Consider the following 18,751-nt stretch of genomic DNA (forward strand, 5'->3'; position numbering starts at 1 on the left):
CATATGATGTTTTGCAAGATTGTTTGTGGTGGGATTTTGTCGTTTGTAAACCGACGATTAAAATGGTTCTAATACATTTGCAAAAAAAGAAAAAAATGTTTTGAATACAATAGTACGGAAAGTGCTTCAGAGAAACAATTTGAGAAAAAAAAGAGTACAAAAATCCTATCTGACGATCGTTTGCTAGGAGAGGGGTGACAAGCAAACCCTTTTTTATGATAGTTTTAGTTCTGAGATGAGATCAAACAATGACAATTTTAAAAAATTGCCTTGTTTGACAAAAACTGTCATGTCGCTATGAAGAAATAGCCATCCCTCGCACCTAAAAATGCAAGTGAAATCATTCACAAACGCCACCTTCTTCTTTTAACAAACGTTCACCGGCTAAGGGGTTGAAAAGTAAGCCAGGTTAATTGTCCAGTGAAGAAACTAGAGTTTTCATAAACGATAGTACAACAAAAGGATACGAGGGGGAGGATATGGATGGAAATCTGAGAGGGCAACTTCTTTCTCTTTTTTTCGCAAAAGGGAAAGAATCCAAACAGCACGAGGAACAAACTGGGTATATGTCCGCTCACTGACCGGTGGGCCTCGTCGGTCAGTAGCTCCGTCGTCAAGTCTTGTACTCTTGTTAGCTCGAGATCCAGACTCGAGAGCGCGAGCGAGACTTTTCTTTCCATCCGCAGGAGATCCCGACGAGAAGACGAAGGCGAAGCCGGCGGCGCAACCGAAGCCCCTCATGGCCCGCTCGTCCTCGCAGTCCCAGTCCTCCGTCGGCGGCGCCGGCGCCGCCGGATCCCGCCCGGCCACCGCCGGGCCCCGCGGTACGCCCGCCGCCACGGCCGGCATGCGACGCCGACCCGGCCGCACTTCCTCCTCCGCGTCCGGTGGCGGAGGCTTCTCCGGCGGTGGAGGGAACAACATGCTGCGCTTCTACACCGACGAGGCCCCGGGGCTGCGCCTCTCCCCGACCATGGTGCTCGTCATGTCCGTCTGCTTCATCGGCTTCGTCACCGCCCTCCACGTCTTCGGCAAGCTCTACCGCTCCCGCACCGCCGCCTCCGCGTCCGCCTGATCAATCCGGTTCCTGCTCCTGTTTCGTCTTCGTCTCAGATCAGATCAGATGGTTTTGGTGTGTAACAAAGAGGCTGTGGTTGCTACCTGACGAGTTAGATCTGCCGAAGTACCCTACATGTTTAATTATGGTGCCCTTTCTGTTTCCATTTACCTTGTTGTTGCGATGAATTGTGGCTAATCACTTGTGCTTGTCAATTGAAATCATCAGAAGTGTGTGCTTCTTGGGGATTGGGGCACAGTTTTGCCTGTTTGAGAACTAGTAGACCAATTATGCATCTTGCTAGCTTCATACGTTGCTTAATTAAGTACCTATGCAGTTCTCTTTTGGTTGTCATCAATTTTTATTAGAGAACTGGATGTTTCTGTCGGATAATTAGGCATCTCATGATTCTTTCTCGAGCTTCTGTGTCACTGTGATAATACTAGTAGCTAATCTTTGTTCACTAAATATAGTTTCTATATATAGAATAGCTATGCCATGTTCATAACACTCGAAATGCTCTGCTGTTTTCATGGTTTGATGGCCTTTTATGGTGGAAAATTCTGCTCAATCTTTTGACAGGGTAATAAATGATGAGTGATCAATTTCGTTGATCTGGATTGGCATAAGCAATTCGCTAATGTTGTAACGTGTAAGACAGAACTTTAGCTATGCAATCTAAACGTGGTGGTACTTTGGGCAAAATTGCATGTTTAGATTAATTTTAGTGACCTGTATATTGATCTGAACCTTGGATTGTTGAATTTGCCAAGCCTGTCGCAAAACCACAAGTTACCTTTGAAAAAGAGAAAACCTAGAGGCTAGAGGTTGTGCGATGTAACAAACTGGCAACATAATTGGTGTGTCTAGGGCACATCCAGATGTACTTTAGTTATTGCACATCTAAGTGAGTGAATCAAGTATAAAAAGAAAAAAAAAGAGAGAAAGAAAGTATTCACACGAATCTTAATGTAAGATCAATGATATATGACTTAGATGTGCAATACTTATAGCACATCTAGATGTGCTTTAGCAAAACTGAAGATAATTTACAAGAACAAGAACAAGAGATGTCTAATATTCCCTCTGTCCCAAAATAAGTGTTGAAGTTGTACTCCCTCCATCCCATAATATAAGGTCGTTTTGCAAGCTATTTTAGCTTGCAAAATGATCTTATATTATAAGACGGAGGGAGTACTAAAGTCGAAACACTTATTTTGGAACGAAGGGAGTATTAAAATTCTTTTTGTATGGAGGTTATGTCTGTTCAGTTTTACTCCATAGTATTGCTCAGACAACCTCAACTTTTTTGCCTGTGAAACGTGAGTATTTTCTAGTGATGGTTTAGGGGTAAATGTATCAGCTGTGCAATTCCGAGCCAAGGTTTTGATGTGAACAGCACGGAAGATATTGATTGATGTTGTTCTGGAAGTTGGGCTTCACGCTTGCTCGTTTCATTGATTCGTCATTAGAAGTTCTGAACAAAGCTGTATTGTCAACAGTGTTTACTGTACTTAAAAAAAAGTGTAATATCCACTTGCTGCTTATCTGATCAAAAGTTAAGTGGCACAGAGCTAAGCAAGCCTACTAAAAAAGAAGCAGAGGGTATGTGAAGCGGGGCCCATCTGATAAAAAGATATCACTAAGATTCCAGGAACCCACTCTTCTTCAACACTAACCTGGATTCAGAGGCAGACACGCCTAACGCAACCCATCTTTGGGAGCTACTAGCAGCAGCACCAACCCAGCTAGATCACTGCTGACCGAACAAGAAACACAAAGAAGTCCACCAGATCAACGGTCTTTCCTCATAACGCCAATACAATGTTTCGGTGACAGTGGGGCTAGCGATGAATTTCCTCTTGAGTTACGAACGCAAGAGGTTGTCTCATCCTATTTCATCGTCAAAGATTACACCCAGCTAAAACATTATTTTGCTGCCGCCGCTACTCCTCCTCATCGGATTTTTCCACCTCTTCATTCTCGTACTCGGAACCAGAGCCATCTATATCCGCAAATGGATTCTCGTCACTGCTATCATCATCCTCATCCTCTGAAAGTTCTTCAGGATAATCATAGAGTGGGTTGTCTTCGGCTGCATGTTCAACGCACAACTTTTAAGCTAATGAAGATCTTACCAATTAATTACAGAAGCAGAATGATTGTACAATTACCATTTGAGTCATCCGTGTCATATGGATACTCATCATCATCGTAACATTCGCCATCCTCATCGTCCACTTGTAACCTAGTATAAGAAGACTTGTCAAACAGAATCCCCACGAAAAAGAATGGGATCTAGTAACACGTTTGAATGAAAATTACAGTGGGTATGAAGCTGCAGATGCGCCCTCCTCCATGTTTGTATCATCCACCTCCTTGACAGTATATATGTCATAAACATCTGAATCTACTCACCAGGAAAAATATTCTCATTAATATTTGCGCCCAAGCAAAAATGCTTGTGATTACTATAAAATGCATTATTACACTTTGCTATCAACACCAATGATCTCAACTCTTTCACACACTGTTAAAGCTTACGTGGCATGAACACCTAAAAGGAAAGAAATTACATACCTTCTGACTGTGCTAGCGAAACAATATCAGATTCGATTTCTTCAGCAGCCGACGGCAAGTGTTCCCGTAGAAGCGGAAGAAAGTTGCATAAAATCGCACCCTCTTCGACAGAGGTCATCCTGCAGAGAGCATCATAAGGAACCACATGATTGTTCACCATTTTGTTTTAGAAGAACAGATGAGTTATCCAAAACAAAACTTACTGTGGTTCTGCTGGATGCTTCTCTCCATCAGAATCTACTTGGACAGCATCATAAAGATGACACATTTCTCTCAGTGTTTCATCAACCTCATTATTGTCTCCTTTCCGACTCTTCCATATTTGTGCAAAGCGGGCATTTCTTCCAAGATTCTATATAGGGACATTGACAAAAACTATTACTAACAATGAGGGAAACAGAGAACCAACATCATCCCCTGTCTTTGATGGATGCGAAGAAAATAAGAACTCGGCAAAAAAGTGCTGCTGTCAAGAAAGCATAATAGCCCTCACCAGCTATGCAAAGGATACAAAGGTACACATTATTATTCCAAAGAAAACACAAGCTGAATCTCAATCATAAGAAAGGAAAAGAGCGTGCTCTATGTTAAGGAGTATCAGTATAAGCCTAGGAGTCCTTATTAGGCTATGTTTCCTTCTTTGTACCCCAAGTATTGTGTGCCATATATTGTGTGCAATAGAGATAAGTTAAATCCATAACACGGTATCATGGGCCCAGGTTTAGGGAATTTTTTTTGGACGTCGCAACTCGCCCTCTCGACCTAATCTTGCGCCGCCACCTTTCTCCTTGGCCGGTTGTGCTGACCTCCTCTCTGCTGGCGCTGCTCTCCAGCGCCTCCCGTCCGACTCCGCCCCCTGATGCTACAATCGTCCGTGTCCACCACCCGCAGGACAACCACGCTGGTACTCCCGTCCACCACGTCTCACCGTCGCTGGTCTGTCCTGGCGCGGCTCCCGCTCTGATCCAATAGGTAAGTTGCACCCATAACACTCTACACTTACTCTAGAAATTGATCATGCTGTATACAACACTTGCCCAAACCCTTTTCACCTAAAATAATTTTACTGTCCCTTTACAATACATTTGCTTGATCCCAGCGATCCATCAAATTAAGTGCATAATTAGTACACATAAACTTAAGGATAAGAAGTTCACTAGCCAGAATAAAATTACCTCATGTCTCTGTCTGGCTGCTGAACGTAGCTGGTCTTGTTTCTGTTGAAAGAGAACTATCTTAGAATTTGATTGAGTAACTTCATTCCAAATTCCAAATAGAAAGCTCTGCTTATGACATCGTAGTTCAGCAGTGGATCATTCAAACGCTCAAGGAGAGAAACAAGAAGGTTTAATTATTCAAGTGGTCCTCAGGGCATAGTTTTAAATAGCGGAGATAACGGCCGCTATTGCGGTAGCGCTATTGCAGCCGCTATTTCTGAAATTAAATGTCATTACTTTTGTCAATGATCTAGAAATATACAGAATAATCTAGTGTTCTTACAAATCGGCTATGCGGACATAGCGCCTGCAATATCGCCAGCTATCTGCATTCCGCTACATGGACCCCAATCCGCTACCAGCCCGCTACCCGCTATTTAAAACCTTCTCAGGGGGACGAGCACAATAATAATTAGGTAAATAATTGCAAAGGGACTTACTTTGTCTTGCTTCATTCTTTCATTCCTCTCCTTTGTCTTGCTCTTTATCTCTTTGGTGCTCAGGTCAGAATGCTAAAAAGAAACAGATGGGATTATGTTCTATAAAATGTATTACTATGCATAGAATAACAGTTAAGAATGGGAATGGGTCGGCCCGCTCCGGCGCGGACCTGGTACCATTGGCCGATCTGCTTTGTTCAGGGACATGGAGCCAACCCAATGGTCCAATGGTGATCGGCCTCATGCCCCACTGGGTAACATGGTCGGACCCATTTTAATTGACACAAAATAGGAAGTAGTAACACAACATCTTTACAAATAGCATCATTAGCGGTAGAATTTTTTAGCATGTTAGGATCTCTAGAGTTATTTTTTTCAAAGAAAAACAATGCGTATATACAGCCGTTAGCATATTTGTAACTCTAGAACAAAGGTAATTTTGGATCAATACTTTAAATTTTTCTATAAATACAAGGCTAATAACCCTCATATATGCATATGCCACTGTAAAGGCTACTACAACTTTGGGCAACCAAATTTGGCTCGACCCACTTGCCCCGATGACCCGATGGGACTGTGGTGTCCGGCTCCCCTGGCCCATTTTTCATACGAAGCCGACCCAGAAGACCCATTGACCTTGAAATTTTGGGTCGGACCAACGTCTCAATGGGTAACATCGGCCCATTCCCATCTTGAGAATAACTACTACTGATCATTGAGCAACCGCATATTGATGGAACTAGTAATTCCTTTGTTCCATGCATGTAGAGTACAACTAGTCGCATATATCTCCCAACAATTTCAGAGAAGTTATTCGGTTCATAATGTGTGGCCAACAAAACCTGTGTGATGCTCGACCAGTTTCACAAGAAAGAAATACAACAAGACTTAACGAATATTACCAAAAGGGAGTGAAGAACGTCTTCAACAGCCCCAGAATGATGGACTGTCTCGACATGCTGGACAAGAAGCTTCTTCACCCGTGGTTCCTCTGAAGCTTATCAGTGGTGAGTTATGTTAAATAGGGTAAAATCATGAGTGACAGGTTACATGCAAACAGGAGGTGGTTGGTTCATACCTTGGGCACTGGAGGAGGGTTGGGAGATGGAGAGGCTCGAGAAATCGAGCATGGCCTTCTTCATGGGCCTCTCATTGATCTCCAGCCCTAACAAAGCACAGGAAAAAGACCACCTTTATTGACCTAAGAAAAACCTTTCCTTTTCACTGTAAAATTTGATGAAACGGAGAGGGGGGAGCAGCGGGAAGGAAAGAGCAGGGCTGGAGGAGTGCTCACAGAAAGCGTCGAGGCGGGCCTGCGAGGGCTTGCGCTTGACCCGGACGACGACGGGCTTCTCCCGCACCTCGGCCGCGGAGGTGGAGGCGTCTCCGGCGGCCTCCGCTGCAGACGCCATGGCCGGCGAACCGGGGAATAACTAGGAGCCCGGGGACCGCTAGCCCCTGTCCTCGGCGCCTCGCCTGCACGGAGAGAGCCCCCAAAGAAGAAAGGGAGGTTGTCGCGCTGCCGGCCAGAGAGGGTTTCGGGAATAGGGATGGAGAAGCCGCAGCGAGTCCGAGACGAACTACGACTCTCTTTTTTTTTTTTGAGACAAGGGAACTACGACAGTACGACTGTAGTAGAAAGAACTAGTAGAAAGCAGATCATGGGCCGATTAGAAGCACGGTCGGAGGCCCAGTGTTGAGAGCCTCAAACCCATCAAAGCCAGGGGAATTGGCTTCTGCGCGCACCTCCCTGCCGTCGGCGGCGACGGTATGGAGGGCACCAGCGAGGCGCGCGTCTGATGCCTTCTCTCAGGATCTCCAAAAGATTACGCAGGGGAAACCAAGGGAGGCATGGGATTTGGACCATCCGCGGCTGCCGCACTTCATCTGGTTGCAGCAATAATTTGGGAGCGAGGCGGAGAGAAGTCAAGGAGATGGGATCGAGACGTGGCAAATTTTCGTGTTTTGACCCTTTTCTAAAACCTATTTGAGATTTGACCCTAGTTTGAAAAAATCCATGGCGGTAGAATCTAACAGTCTACCGCCAAGGACTTTGGCGGTAGGAAACATCGCTACCGCCAACCGGGCTGGCGGTAGCCTGCACAACCCTACCGTCAAAGTGCTTGACGGTAGGCACGAACACGCATTGTGTTTAATACTTAGGAGGTTTTTGACGGTAGGGCATGCAACCCTATCGCCAGGGACCTTGACGGTAGGCTGTTATACCCTACCGCCATGGTCCCTGGCGGTAGCAAAATGGTCAGATCTCAAAAAAAAATTTAACTAACATCAAATCTTGAATAGGTTTTATAAATGGATCAAAACACGAAATTTAGCCTCGAGACGTGTGAGCCCAAGAGATGATTTTTCTTTTAGGCTAATATAAAGCCCAACTAAACATTCCAGCAGGGAAAAAATCCCTTTTCCACGAACACGGTAGAGTACTCAATACAATATAATTCCTTAATCTGCTAAAAAGGTAAAATTCTCTAAAAGAAACACAGTAAAAAACACGCCTAAAAGAAAGAATAGTATACAAACTGTGTGAATTTGATATAGTAGGTTTTTTTTGAACACGTGAATTTGATATAGTTGTGCCTCTGGAATCCTTGTTTATCTATCGTGCGGTCGCATTTGTTAACGTGTGAGATGACATTGGTGCTTATTTTTGGGAGGACTACTAAGCTTCATGGAATCGGGATTCAAGAAGTGGTGTCACTCTTATATAATTGGGTTAGACCCCCGCATCAAGGCGACTACGACAGTAGCCGAGGCTCTTAATAGGGCTTGGCCAGCAGACCCCGAATCTCTCTGTTGCGGAACTATCAATGTGCCAAGGAAAATACTAATGAAGCATATAGAGGAAAAGTTAATGTGCCTCCATTAGGTGGAGGCGCCCCCTAGCTTAGGCCGAATTGGAGGAGGATTGTCCCTCCTAGGGCCGGCACAAGGGAGGCGGAACCTTCCCCCTTGTGGCCCTCCTCCCCTTCTTCAACTTATATATACTAGAGATTTTGGACACACGAGTTTTGGAGCATCATCTAGTTCTCTAGTTCTAGTTGATCGAACTAGAGCTCGACCTAATCCTCTCTAGTCCTCATAATTAAAAATCCAGTGTGGTTCTAATCGTATCCCTCTAATTCTCCGGCGACGACAATCTCTGTAGGCGAAGCGCTGCCAGATCGTGAAGACTGTACACTCGCAAACTGTAGAGAGGTCGTGCTTTTGATCTTCCGTTCGAGCGATCATTTGTGAATGCTTCGAGGGACTTCATTTATACATGCATGTACATTATATATTTTTTACGTACCTTGCAATTTTACTTGTCAATAGAATGGAAATCACTTAGAAATGCATCATTTGGTTGTATGACACCGCATGTGTCCCTATTGATTAATATTGTAGGTGAAAATTTTAATCACCGGTGGGCAAAATTGAAGCATGAATACCATTAACTAGTGAAATCTGAACGACATGTGGAATTCCAAAAGGTCCCTGATTTGAACATGACAGACTTCATGAATTCCTTCAACAAGCTAATAACTACACTGTGTCCTTTGAAGTTTAGCAAGAACTTAATTGTCTCTATGACCATTGCGAGGCATAGAAAGGTTTTTAAAAAAAATCCAATATAGTTCGGATTTTTTAGGATAGATTAATCAACAACTACATTGTTTGATGTGATCCATTGCGAGGTATGCATATGCTTAGTTTTTGCTATTTTCCCAGTTGGTTCGCATTTGTTTATTTCCGATTTTGATTTTTTTTATGGTTGTGTTTTTATTCTTCTTCCACTAACATTAATAACTGATTGTTAACTAATATGGCTTCCATCAGTATAGTTGATTGTTTTTCCACTAATATTAATAATTGTTTGTTAACTAATATTAGATGAACGATTTTTTTCCTCCATGAATAGTTGATTGTTCTTGTAGTTGCAAACAAGTTTAATAGTTGCGGAAAACACATAGTTATTGTGAAAGTTTATGGGAGAGGAGTCTAATTGATGGGATTGTGGCATCTTATACAATTCCTTTTGCTTTATGCATTCTTGTAATACCATACCTCTTTTTTCTCTATGTGTGTTATGCAGCCATGACAGACGTACATGTGCAATGCAAGGAATGAAAATTATGTTAGATTACTTGTTAGTTTAGATAATCATAGAAGCATATTCGTTACGTCTTATCTTTGGATGTACCGCCCAATATTACTATGTAATGTGAATAGTTTAGTATGTATTTGCATTGATTTCTTATAGCCCTTCTTAGATTTAGTTATATCTTACACAAAAGAAAGGAAAGTCACTTTCTGCACGGGAGAATACAAAGTACCAAATGGTTTATATTATACCATAATATGATTATTTTTTGATTGCATGTGTTGTGAGCATGTTTGAAAGTTGGAACTATTTCATAATGCTTGTGTGACAAGTTTCATGGATTTTCTCTAAAGTTATATGGAAGTCCAATGCAATGTGTACTTTGTAGGGGTTACTATAGTACGTTATATTTGTCGAAACGTGCGTTCCACATGCATAATTATTAATATTTCAAAATATACAACAAGATAAATGATTGATACCCCCCCCCCCCTTCTTCAAGTTGGCTAAGACTTAGCCTTTTTATTTTAGTGATCCAATATCACATTGAATCCATATGTATGCGGATACTATCAAAAAGGGGTCGAGAATTGAAAATTGCCTTTGGAGGCCAAGCTCCATGGAGGTTGTTTTTTGAAAAAAAATCAAAATTCATATGTTTACATTTCAAAAAAACTGAAAAAGTACATATATATACATGGAGGCATAATGCACATATGTGTCAATCTCCACGATGAAATACGTTGAAATAAGGCCTGTGAAAAAAAAATGTGGCTTTTTAGCACATGATAGTCTTTATCCCCAAAGTCCATGAATTTATTTTTTGTACAAGCCGCAATTCAAGGTATATCATCTTGAATTTTTTACACACATGTACATTTCATTCTTATATACATGAATATTTTTTCAGATTTTTTTGAAAATGGAAAGGTTGAATTTTGAAAATTTGAAAATTTCAGCCTCCATGGAGCCCGGTCACCAAAACGCCCTAATCATGGAGAATGTGATGATGGGTTTCTTTCTGAAGTGTAAAACCACTGAAAAAGACTCTCATTTTTTCCCACTATCTCTGTGCAATTGAACCACATCCTTTCAAACACCAAGATCAATTTATGAGATAGCCGTTGCAAAACTCTAATCAATTGGAGTCTCCAAAACATTTTCATTGGGAGTCACCGGAGCACTTGCACACTCCTTTGTAGATCGAACGATCAGCTGAGGAGTTATTGGGCCTATGTGTAATTATAGGACTTGTTTTTTTTTTTTTACAAATATGCGTGAGCTCTTCATGTGGCTGTGGGATCTAGATCCAAGGACCGAGCTCTTTTTGGAGCACTTGAAGTAAGGTGCTCCCGGAGTGTTGACGTATAATGTGCAGCCTAGTCTTTTTTATTAGATCGGTCTTTTGGTTGCATTGGCTAGAGCATGCACTTCTACATGGTATCGGAGCCAATAGGTCTTGAGTTCAAGACCCAGCTGACGCAATTAAATTGCTGCCCACTTTCGGTCCATGTTTAGGCCTGAGGGAGCCACACGTGAGAGAAAGTGTTGACGTATAATGTACTGCCTAGTCTCTTCCATGGGATCGGTTTTTTGGTTGCATTGATAGAGCATGCACTTCTACAAGGAGCACACGAGAGGTGAGCCAAGGACAATAGAAGCCTCCGAACAACATATCACCTAATCCAATAATACACTCCAATGTTAGGTCAGGAGTAGTACTTTTCTTTAACAATGATTCTATGGAGAAACAGTTGGTGGTGCTGGTCCACCGCCCTACTATTCTCACCACCTTCAATCTGGTTAGCACCAATCTTCTCTGCTTGCCTCCGTTGCAGTCTTGCAGAGCACCAAAAGGAAAAGGTATGTTGCCCATGGTTGGGACTTGGGAGGCTGAAGGTTGATGCTGCCAATAAATATGGAGGCAGCTACGATTGCTGGTGGTTTCATGGCGAGTTTTGCTTGTTTTGGAGTTTGGGACTTGGGAGGCTGAAGGTTGATACTGCCAATAAATATGGAGGCTGCTACGATTGCTGGTGGTTTCATGATGAGTTTTGTTTGTTTTGGAATTTTGTAGCTTGTCAGGGTGCTGTGTTCTGTCTAGTGGCCTTTGGTGGTAGACCGGCAGAATAATGGTGTTGGTGGAGTGAGGGCATGCCTGATTCAGCAGGTCTCTCTGTCTCTACATAACGAAGTGACCATTTCCGCTTCTGATCCACAGCTTCAAGCCAAGGCCGGCGTCATGGACCCTGGCTCCGACATCATCGAGTACGAGAGGCCCGGCGTCGTGCGCGTGTACAAGAGCGGCCGCGTCGAGCGCTTCGACGGCACCGACACCAACACCGTCCCGCCCTGCCCCTCCGGGGACCCCGCCTATGGCGTCGCCTCCAAGGACGTCGTCCTCGACGCCTCCGCCAACATCTCCGCTCGCCTGTACATTCCGGCCGCGGAGCCTGGCAAGAAGCTCCCCGTCGTCGTTTACTTCCACGGCGGCGGTTTCCTTGTCCAAACCCCGGCCTCCCCGTTCTACCACGCCTACACCGCGTCGCTCGCCGCCGCGGCGCCCGCCGTCGTCGTCTCCGTCAACTACCGCCTCGCTCCCGAGGACCGCCTCCCCGCCGCCTACGACGACGCCTTCGCCGCGCTTAAGGCGGTCGTCGCCTCGTGCCGCCCGGACGGCGTCGAGCCGTGGCTCGCGGCGCATGGCGACGCCTCCCGCGTCGTCCTCGCCGGCGACAGCGCCGGCGGCAACATCGCGCACAACACGGCCATAAGGCTGCGGAAGGAACGCATCGAGGGCTACGGCGACGGTGTCAGCGGCGTCGCGCTCCTGCACTCCTACTTCTGGGGGACAGAGCAGGTGGGCGGGGAGCCCACGGATGCCGCCTACCGCGGCGAGTTTGAGCGATTGTGGGACGTCGCCTGCGGCAGCCAGTTCGGCCCCGACCACCCTTACATCAACCCGGCTACGTCGCCGGGGGAGTGGAGCCAGCTCGGGTGCGGCCGCGTGCTCGTCACCACGGCGGAGCTCTGCTGGTTCGTGGACAGGGCGCGCGCGTACGCGGAGGGGATCAAGGCGTGCGGATGGGACGGAGAGGTCGAGTTCCACGAGACCAAGGGCGAGGAGCATGTCTACTTCTTGTTTAAGTCCGGCTGCGACAATGCCGTCAAGGAGCTCGCCGTCGTGGCCGACTTCGTCGGGCGCTGTTGAGGTTGCTTGCCTTTTCTGCTCGCCCGATGAATGATTCAACAGTATTTTCTTTTTTGAAGAAACAGAGTGATTCATCGGTAATAAGGGATAACATAATTGGTGAGGGATAGGCGCCGATCAACCGGCCAAAATTTCATTGTGAGATTCAGGCGATCCAGAATAGCAATGTCAAATTCATAAATCCTCACTGCTTCCAAAATAATTGTTGGATTATGGCGGCACTGCCAAGACGCAGGAGGCAATAATGCTAAACATACAAAGAGTTACACGCAATTACACGCTGACTAGGATTTTTTTCTTCTATTAATCAATCATAAACTTGCCCCCCCTGATTTTCAGGGGGGTGGGCCGCCTCGTCACCTATTGACCAATCAAATTAACCCTCTTTGTAAAAGCTTATAACTCGTTTGTACGTGTAGCATTACTCCACAGGGGGTTTCTTCCAACATTCAGGCCTCCTTTGATTTGGAGGAATTTCATAAGAATTTTAGAGGATAGGATTCTTATAGGATTTTTTTTCTTTAGAGCCCTTTGGTTCATAATAATAGATTTCTATTCCTATATAGGATTGGTTCCTATCCTCCACATTTAATAAGAAAATAAAAATGAGACTAGACTCAATGAAAAAATTCATTTGGTGTCAACTAAATGACATCTCGTTTCCTATTTCTACTCATAGGATTTGAGATACATGCCATCTCATTTCCTACAAAATTCCTATTCCTATGATAATCCTATCCTATGAACCAAAAGAGGCCCCAACGAATACAGGCAATATCCCCGAACATCTAAGGCTAACCTCTTGCATTCCCTGCTAAAAGTCTCTCTGTGTACTCGGCATTTGGTGCTCACATATATTGATCTTCATAAACCCTAACCATAGTATCAACGAACACCTTTGTGCATACTATGATGGTATCTTCAGTCATTCGAAGATACTCATAGTCATTACTACAACAATGCCATATGGAAACATTCAAAGTGCCGCGATCACCTTTTAGAAACAAAAGAAAAGCCTAGTGAACCGACACATTTCTCTGTTGCTTAGAACGGTTATTTGTCTTACATGTCATCACCAATTTGATAGAACAACTGTTCAGACCTATGAAAGCGTAGCCAGAACATGTAGCCATGGTAGGTACAGCCGGGCACAAAGTAGTCGACCATAATCTTATCATGATCGACGACTCTATTCCAGTGAAATATCACACGACCCATCTGTGACCCCGCATGCTTCCTCTTCATTCGGTTTGCTGCTATCCATTGAGCAACCATCAACACAATCTCATCGTTCCTGGTGTCCATGACCTCACTATCAGATTCAGAACTCAAAGATGACGACTAGACAAAAAAACCGACGCGTCGATTTGGTGCCCGAACGTAGTTGCACCTGAAATCGTGGGCGTCTGTTTATGGCTTGGGATCCGTGAAATTCGCTCTGGCGCGTCTGACGCGGAGCGTGGAAAATTGGACATGCAGTGAAATACAGTAGGAAACAGTAGCGCATTCGTGGGCCCAAAACTTATGGGTGGGACGGCATTCGCGCATGGGAACTCTGGTCCGTGACAAGTTCGTTAAGGGATCAGATAAGGCAGTGGACAACTGTAAGTGCATCTAGTGCCACCCCTTAGTTGGTTTTGGAGTATTGACGACAAATCTGGTTGAGGGACTGATGTGTTTGTGAGAATTGCTGGATAACACAGGTAGTAGTCCCTCATTGATTCGGTTTACCTACCAGAGATGACCCCTAAAAATGTGTGAAGACATTGAAGACAATGGTGGTCTATGAAGAGTTTCACATCGAAGACTATGACATGAGAAGACATCGTATGAAGACTATGGATTGCGAAGACGTAGTTGTTTCGTAGTTTCCTTTTCTTCTTTGTTGAGTCATAGGAACCACCGTACTCTTAAGTGGGGTCCAAGTGAACAAAGTCAGAGTGACTGAAGTGATGCTCAACCAAATCCTATGTCTTCGAGCGAAGACAATGAGAGCAAATTTTATCCAAAGCTGGATAAGTCAGCTTTACTTGTAGCCCAAGTCAAGCTGTCGCGTGTGTTTGAAATCTGACCGTTAGACACGTGTCAGTTCCTTAGTGGCCCAGGGTCATTTCGGACAAATCAGGTCGGGTTGCCTAGTGGCTATAAATAGCCCACCCCCTACACCATATATTGGTGGCTGCTTAGAGTTAGTACACGGCTTTTGTCGTTTAAGAGCAACCCATCTCGAAGCCTTTGAGAGAGAAATCCTTGCGAGGACAAAGCCCTAAACACCCAGAGCCAAAGAGTGTTAGGCATCACTGAAGTCTTTCTGTCTGCGTGATCTGAAGACTTGTTACACTTGAGGACTGTGAATCCTCCAGCCGGTTAGGCGTCGCGTTCTGAGCATCCAAGAGTCATAGTGGATCGCCGGTGAACGAAGTCTGTGAAGGTTTGGAAGTCTACCTTGAAGACTTACCAGAGTGATTGGGCGAGGACTGTGTGTCCTTAGTTCAAGGGGAATAAGGTGAAGACGCGGTCTTCTGAGTTGAATCTCAGCCTCCCTAACCAGACGTACAATTGTCACAACAATTGGAACTGGTCCAACAAATACCTGTCCTCACCAAGCAACTGGTTCTATCCTTACCTCTCTCTTTACCTACAGTTTGTCTTCGTGAAGTCATTGCCTACTTGCATGATATGATTGACTTCACTATGTGAAGACTGTTGTTGATTGATTTCATACTTTCTTCCATCTTGATCCATACTACCTAGCTGCTGATAGTCTTCGTGCTTTCACTTCATTGCTTACTTAACTATGGCATGTCTAGTGTAGTCTACCTTCCGCTGCATATCAATAGGTTCATTTCTACTATTTGTCTTCAAAGCCCCCGTGTTTTGAAGACTTTCATAAAAATCGCCTATTCACCCTCCTAGTCGATAGCTAGCACTTTAAATTGGTATCAGAGCAAGGTGCTCCCTTGTTCTATGTGATTCGGTTTAACCACCTAGAGTTTTAGCTATGTCGACTGCAGGGATAATCAAAGTCTTTGCTGCGTGCCCTGACTTCGATGGAACTAATTACCCTTACTGGAAGAATAAGATGCGCATGCAACTTGAAGCCATTGATGTCGACCTCTGGTATGTCGTCAAGAATGGCGTTCCCAAGGCTGGTGAAGGCGTCACCGCAACTGATGTCAAGAAGTTCATTCAACTGGATTCTACTACCAAGAATATTATCTGTGGTCATCTAACCAAAGGACAATATGGCCGTGTGAGTGCTCTGGAAACTGCAAAGCTAGTCTGGGACTGGCTCTCCAAGGTCAATGAAGGCGTATCAACCCAGAGAGACTCAAGGATCAGTGTTCTTCGCAATCTCTTCAACCGCTTCAAGAGAAATGACAATGAGAATGTTCAGCTGACGTTTGATCGCCTCACTGATATCACAAATGAGCTTCATGAACTCGGCGCCACTGAAATCACCAAGCATGAAATCGTCAAGACACTCTTGAGATCACTCGATAGCTCATTTGACACCTTGGCCCTGATGATTCAAGAATGCCCTGATTTCAAGACTCTCGATCCGTCTGACATACTTGAGAGGCTCAACACACATGAATTTCAGCTATCTGAAAAACGAGACATCTATGGTCCCAACTATGGCCGAGCTCGCGCCTTGAAGGCAAAGGCTGTTTCCTCATCTGAAGAAGAATCTGACTGCAGTTCTGAGGATCGTGAAGACATTGAAAAGGAGCTTGCCATGCTCGTGAAGAAGTTCCAAAGGTTCACTAGGAAGAAAGGCTCCAGACAGTCTTCAAGATCCATCTCAAGAAATGATGAAGCTTCCTCCCGTGACTACAAGAAGAGAACGTGTCACAAGTGCAAGAAACCTGGTCACTACATCTCTGAATGTCCTCAATGGGACAATGAGAACAACAACAAGAAGAAGAGAAAGGAATATGATTCTGATGACAAGAAAAAGAAGAAATCCTTAAAGTCTTCTTATAAGTCTTCGTCAAAGTCTTCATCACGCAAGAAGAGCTCATCTAACAAGGGTCGTGCATTTGTTGGCAAGGAAATGGATTCAGAGGAGGAGTATGCATCTGAGGAGGTGGAGATGGAGTCTGAAGAGGAATCTGACTCAGGCGTTGCAAGCCTGGCTTTAGCTTCAGCGTACGTCTCCAAGTCCATCTTCAACACTGAAGACGATGGCCTCTTCACCAACGCTGATGCTAACGAAGATGACTCTGCACCCACCTACTGCTTCATGGCACGTGGTGCCAAGGTAAACTCACGCAATGCTCACTATCAAACATCCAGTGAAGATGACTCTAAATGTAAATCTAAACCTAGCTACAAAATACTTGCTAAAATTGCAACACAGCAACAAACTGCTATGGAACATATTCAAAAATTGTTAGACAAAAGCGATGACCTGTTGGACGTGGAAATGACTCGAACTCAGTCCTTAATTGAAGACATTAAAAATCTTCATGTTAAGTATGAAGAGCTTGAAAGTCGTCATGAAACGCTCTCAATTACTCATGAAAAGCTCTCCTACGATTATCTTCAAAGGAAGCAAGAACTTGAGAACTTGAGAGCGGCTCATGAAGATCTTCAAAAAGAGAATGAGTCACTTCGCACTCAACAGATCAATCCCGCTCAGGAAGGATTTGAACCACCATGTCTAAAATGCCTTGAGCGTGATAATGCTACTTCTGTTGCTGAATGTTCTACTGCTACTGCTATTGCAATATCTTCAATTGCTGATGTGGTAACTAACCCCTCTGCTGAGGATACCACTACTATTGCTGATGACTAATGAGAACGCCAGATTGAAGACGTTGCTTGAAACAGGAATGTACAAGAGTCTCAAAGGGCATCAGACACTATGTGATGTCCTCAAGAAATAGATTCTGAACCAAAACCCTAGGAAATAGGGTGTTGGGTTCGAGAGGAAAATGAAAGTTGATGGTTCTTACTGGAAGCCTGAGCAGTACCCCAAAACCACATGGGTTGCTGCAAAGGGACCTTCAGTGGATCCATCTACCTTATCTGGCTTCACTTGTGCTAACCCTATTATCATTGATGAATCGTTTGATGCAAACTATACATTGTTTAAGAATCAGAATGGTGAAGTGTTTGCCAGGTATATTGGTACTAACTGCATGAATGGACCACCTTTGAAGAAGATCTGGGTGCCCAAGAGTTGTCTTGAAAATCTTCAGGTGAATGTCATCATGACACCACTTGGGAAGAAGACAAACCCTAGACCAAAGGCTTCATACAGACATAGGACTCACCAGAGTCGCCCTAACACAAATGTTTTGCAGGGAAACCATACTCGGGCCTATGAATATGAGTGTGTTTCATCAAACCGCCATGTTCATAAGACCAAGAACTACTCTGCTTATTCTTATGAGTATTATTCACCTCCCGCAAGACTATTTTCTAGGGCCCCAAAGCCAGAGTTCTCAGATGCTGCACTTAGACTCATTGCTTCGAAGCCACCCCTGCAGATGTGGGTGGTTAAGAAAACTTAACTCTCTTTTGCAGGGAAAGGTCTCCAGCCGGAAATCAAAGGCGTCAGATGCTATTGCTGGGGACAGCTTAACTCTCTTTTGTAGGATCGAAAGTAAGTCTAGAGGGGGGGTGATTAGACTACTTGACCAAATAAAAATCTAGCCTATTCCCAATTTTAATTCTTGGCAGATGAGGGAGTCCTGGATTAGGGGGTGTTCGGATAGCCGAACTATACCTTCAACCGGACTCCTGGATTATGAAGATACAAGATTGAAGACTCCGTCCCATGTCCGGAAGGGACTTTCCTTGGCGTGGAAGGCAAGCTTGGCGATACGGATGTTCATATCTCCTACCATTGTAACCGACTCTATGTAACCCTAACCCTATCCGTTGTCTATATAAACCGGAGGGTTTTAGTCCGTAGGACAACATACACATTAACAATCATACCATAGGGTAGCCTCTAGGGTTTAGCCTCTTTGATCTCATGGTAGATCTACTCTTGTACTACCCATATCATCAATATTAATCAAGCAGGACGTAGGGTTTTACCTCCATCGAGACGGCCTGAACCTGGGTAAAACTTCGTGTCCCTTGCCTCCTATTACCATCCAGCCTAGACGCATAGTTCGGGACCCCCTA

At 44.5% G+C, this 18,751-nt stretch overlaps 3 protein-coding genes across 6 annotated transcripts; 2 read left to right on the forward strand and 1 right to left on the reverse strand.

Moving 5' to 3' along the window:
* The first annotated feature begins 596 nt into the window (after positions 1–596).
* Positions 597–1,366, forward strand: LOC119286166 (protein transport protein Sec61 subunit beta-like). Its single transcript, XM_037565519.1, has one exon. The coding sequence runs from the start codon at positions 740–742 to the stop codon at positions 1,073–1,075; it is 336 nt and encodes a 111-aa protein (XP_037421416.1). The 5' UTR covers positions 597–739; the 3' UTR covers positions 1,076–1,366.
* A 1,315-nt stretch (positions 1,367–2,681) lies between these two features.
* LOC119286168 (RNA-directed DNA methylation 4-like) lies at positions 2,682–7,160 on the reverse strand. Of its 2 annotated transcripts, none has more exons than XM_037565520.1 (10): positions 6,589–7,160; positions 6,373–6,459; positions 6,197–6,291; positions 5,295–5,366; positions 4,813–4,854; positions 3,841–3,989; positions 3,638–3,756; positions 3,383–3,467; positions 3,232–3,305; positions 2,682–3,152 (listed from the first exon to the last, which is right to left on the reverse strand). In XM_037565520.1, exons 1-10 carry the CDS (start codon positions 6,704–6,706, stop codon positions 3,004–3,006), a joined length of 990 nt encoding a protein of 329 aa, XP_037421417.1. In that variant the 5' UTR covers positions 6,707–7,160; the 3' UTR covers positions 2,682–3,003. The 2 variants fall into 2 exon arrangements, with proteins under 2 accessions (XP_037421417.1, XP_037421418.1); XM_037565521.1 differs by having other exon boundaries at positions 6,197–6,285; positions 6,589–7,159.
* Positions 7,161–11,099: 3,939 nt separating this feature from the next.
* On the forward strand, positions 11,100–12,809 carry LOC119286169 (probable carboxylesterase 12). Of its 3 annotated transcripts, none has more exons than XM_037565522.1 (2): positions 11,100–11,391; positions 11,618–12,809. In XM_037565522.1, exons 1-2 carry the CDS (start codon positions 11,131–11,133, stop codon positions 12,605–12,607), a joined length of 1,251 nt encoding a protein of 416 aa, XP_037421419.1. In that variant the 5' UTR covers positions 11,100–11,130; the 3' UTR covers positions 12,608–12,809. The 3 variants fall into 3 exon arrangements, with proteins under 3 accessions (XP_037421419.1, XP_037421420.1, XP_037421421.1); XM_037565523.1 differs by having other exon boundaries at positions 11,100–11,259; XM_037565524.1 differs by having other exon boundaries at positions 11,285–11,391; positions 11,474–12,809.
* The last annotated feature ends 5,942 nt before the right edge of the window (positions 12,810–18,751 follow it).

This window comes from Triticum dicoccoides, chromosome 4A (genome assembly GCF_002162155.2).
Source record: "Triticum dicoccoides isolate Atlit2015 ecotype Zavitan chromosome 4A, WEW_v2.0, whole genome shotgun sequence".
Lineage (NCBI taxonomy): Eukaryota > Viridiplantae > Streptophyta > Magnoliopsida > Poales > Poaceae > Triticum > Triticum dicoccoides.

What these genes read in the sequence shown, in the direction of transcription:
- LOC119286166 (XM_037565519.1), top strand. Translation starts at nt 740, where the DNA reads ATGGCCCGCTCGTCCTCGCAGTCCCAGTCCTCCGTCGGCGGCGCCGGC.
- LOC119286168 (XM_037565520.1), bottom strand. Translation starts at nt 6,706, where the DNA reads ATGGCGTCTGCAGCGGAGGCCGCCGGAGACGCCTCCACCTCCGCGGCC. An exon ending in AAGCATCCAGCAGAACCACA is followed by an intron (nt 3,757 to 3,840) that starts GTAAGTTTTGTT and finishes TGCTCTCTGCAG; the next exon opens with GATGACCTCTGTCGAAGAGG. An exon ending in TTCGCTAGCACAGTCAGAAG is followed by an intron (nt 3,468 to 3,637) that starts GTATGTAATTTC and finishes CCTGGTGAGTAG; the next exon opens with ATTCAGATGTTTATGACATA.
- LOC119286169 (XM_037565522.1), top strand. Translation starts at nt 11,131, where the DNA reads ATGATTCTATGGAGAAACAGTTGGTGGTGCTGGTCCACCGCCCTACTA. An exon ending in TGGGACTTGGGAGGCTGAAG is followed by an intron (nt 11,392 to 11,617) that starts GTTGATACTGCC and finishes TCTGATCCACAG; the next exon opens with CTTCAAGCCAAGGCCGGCGT.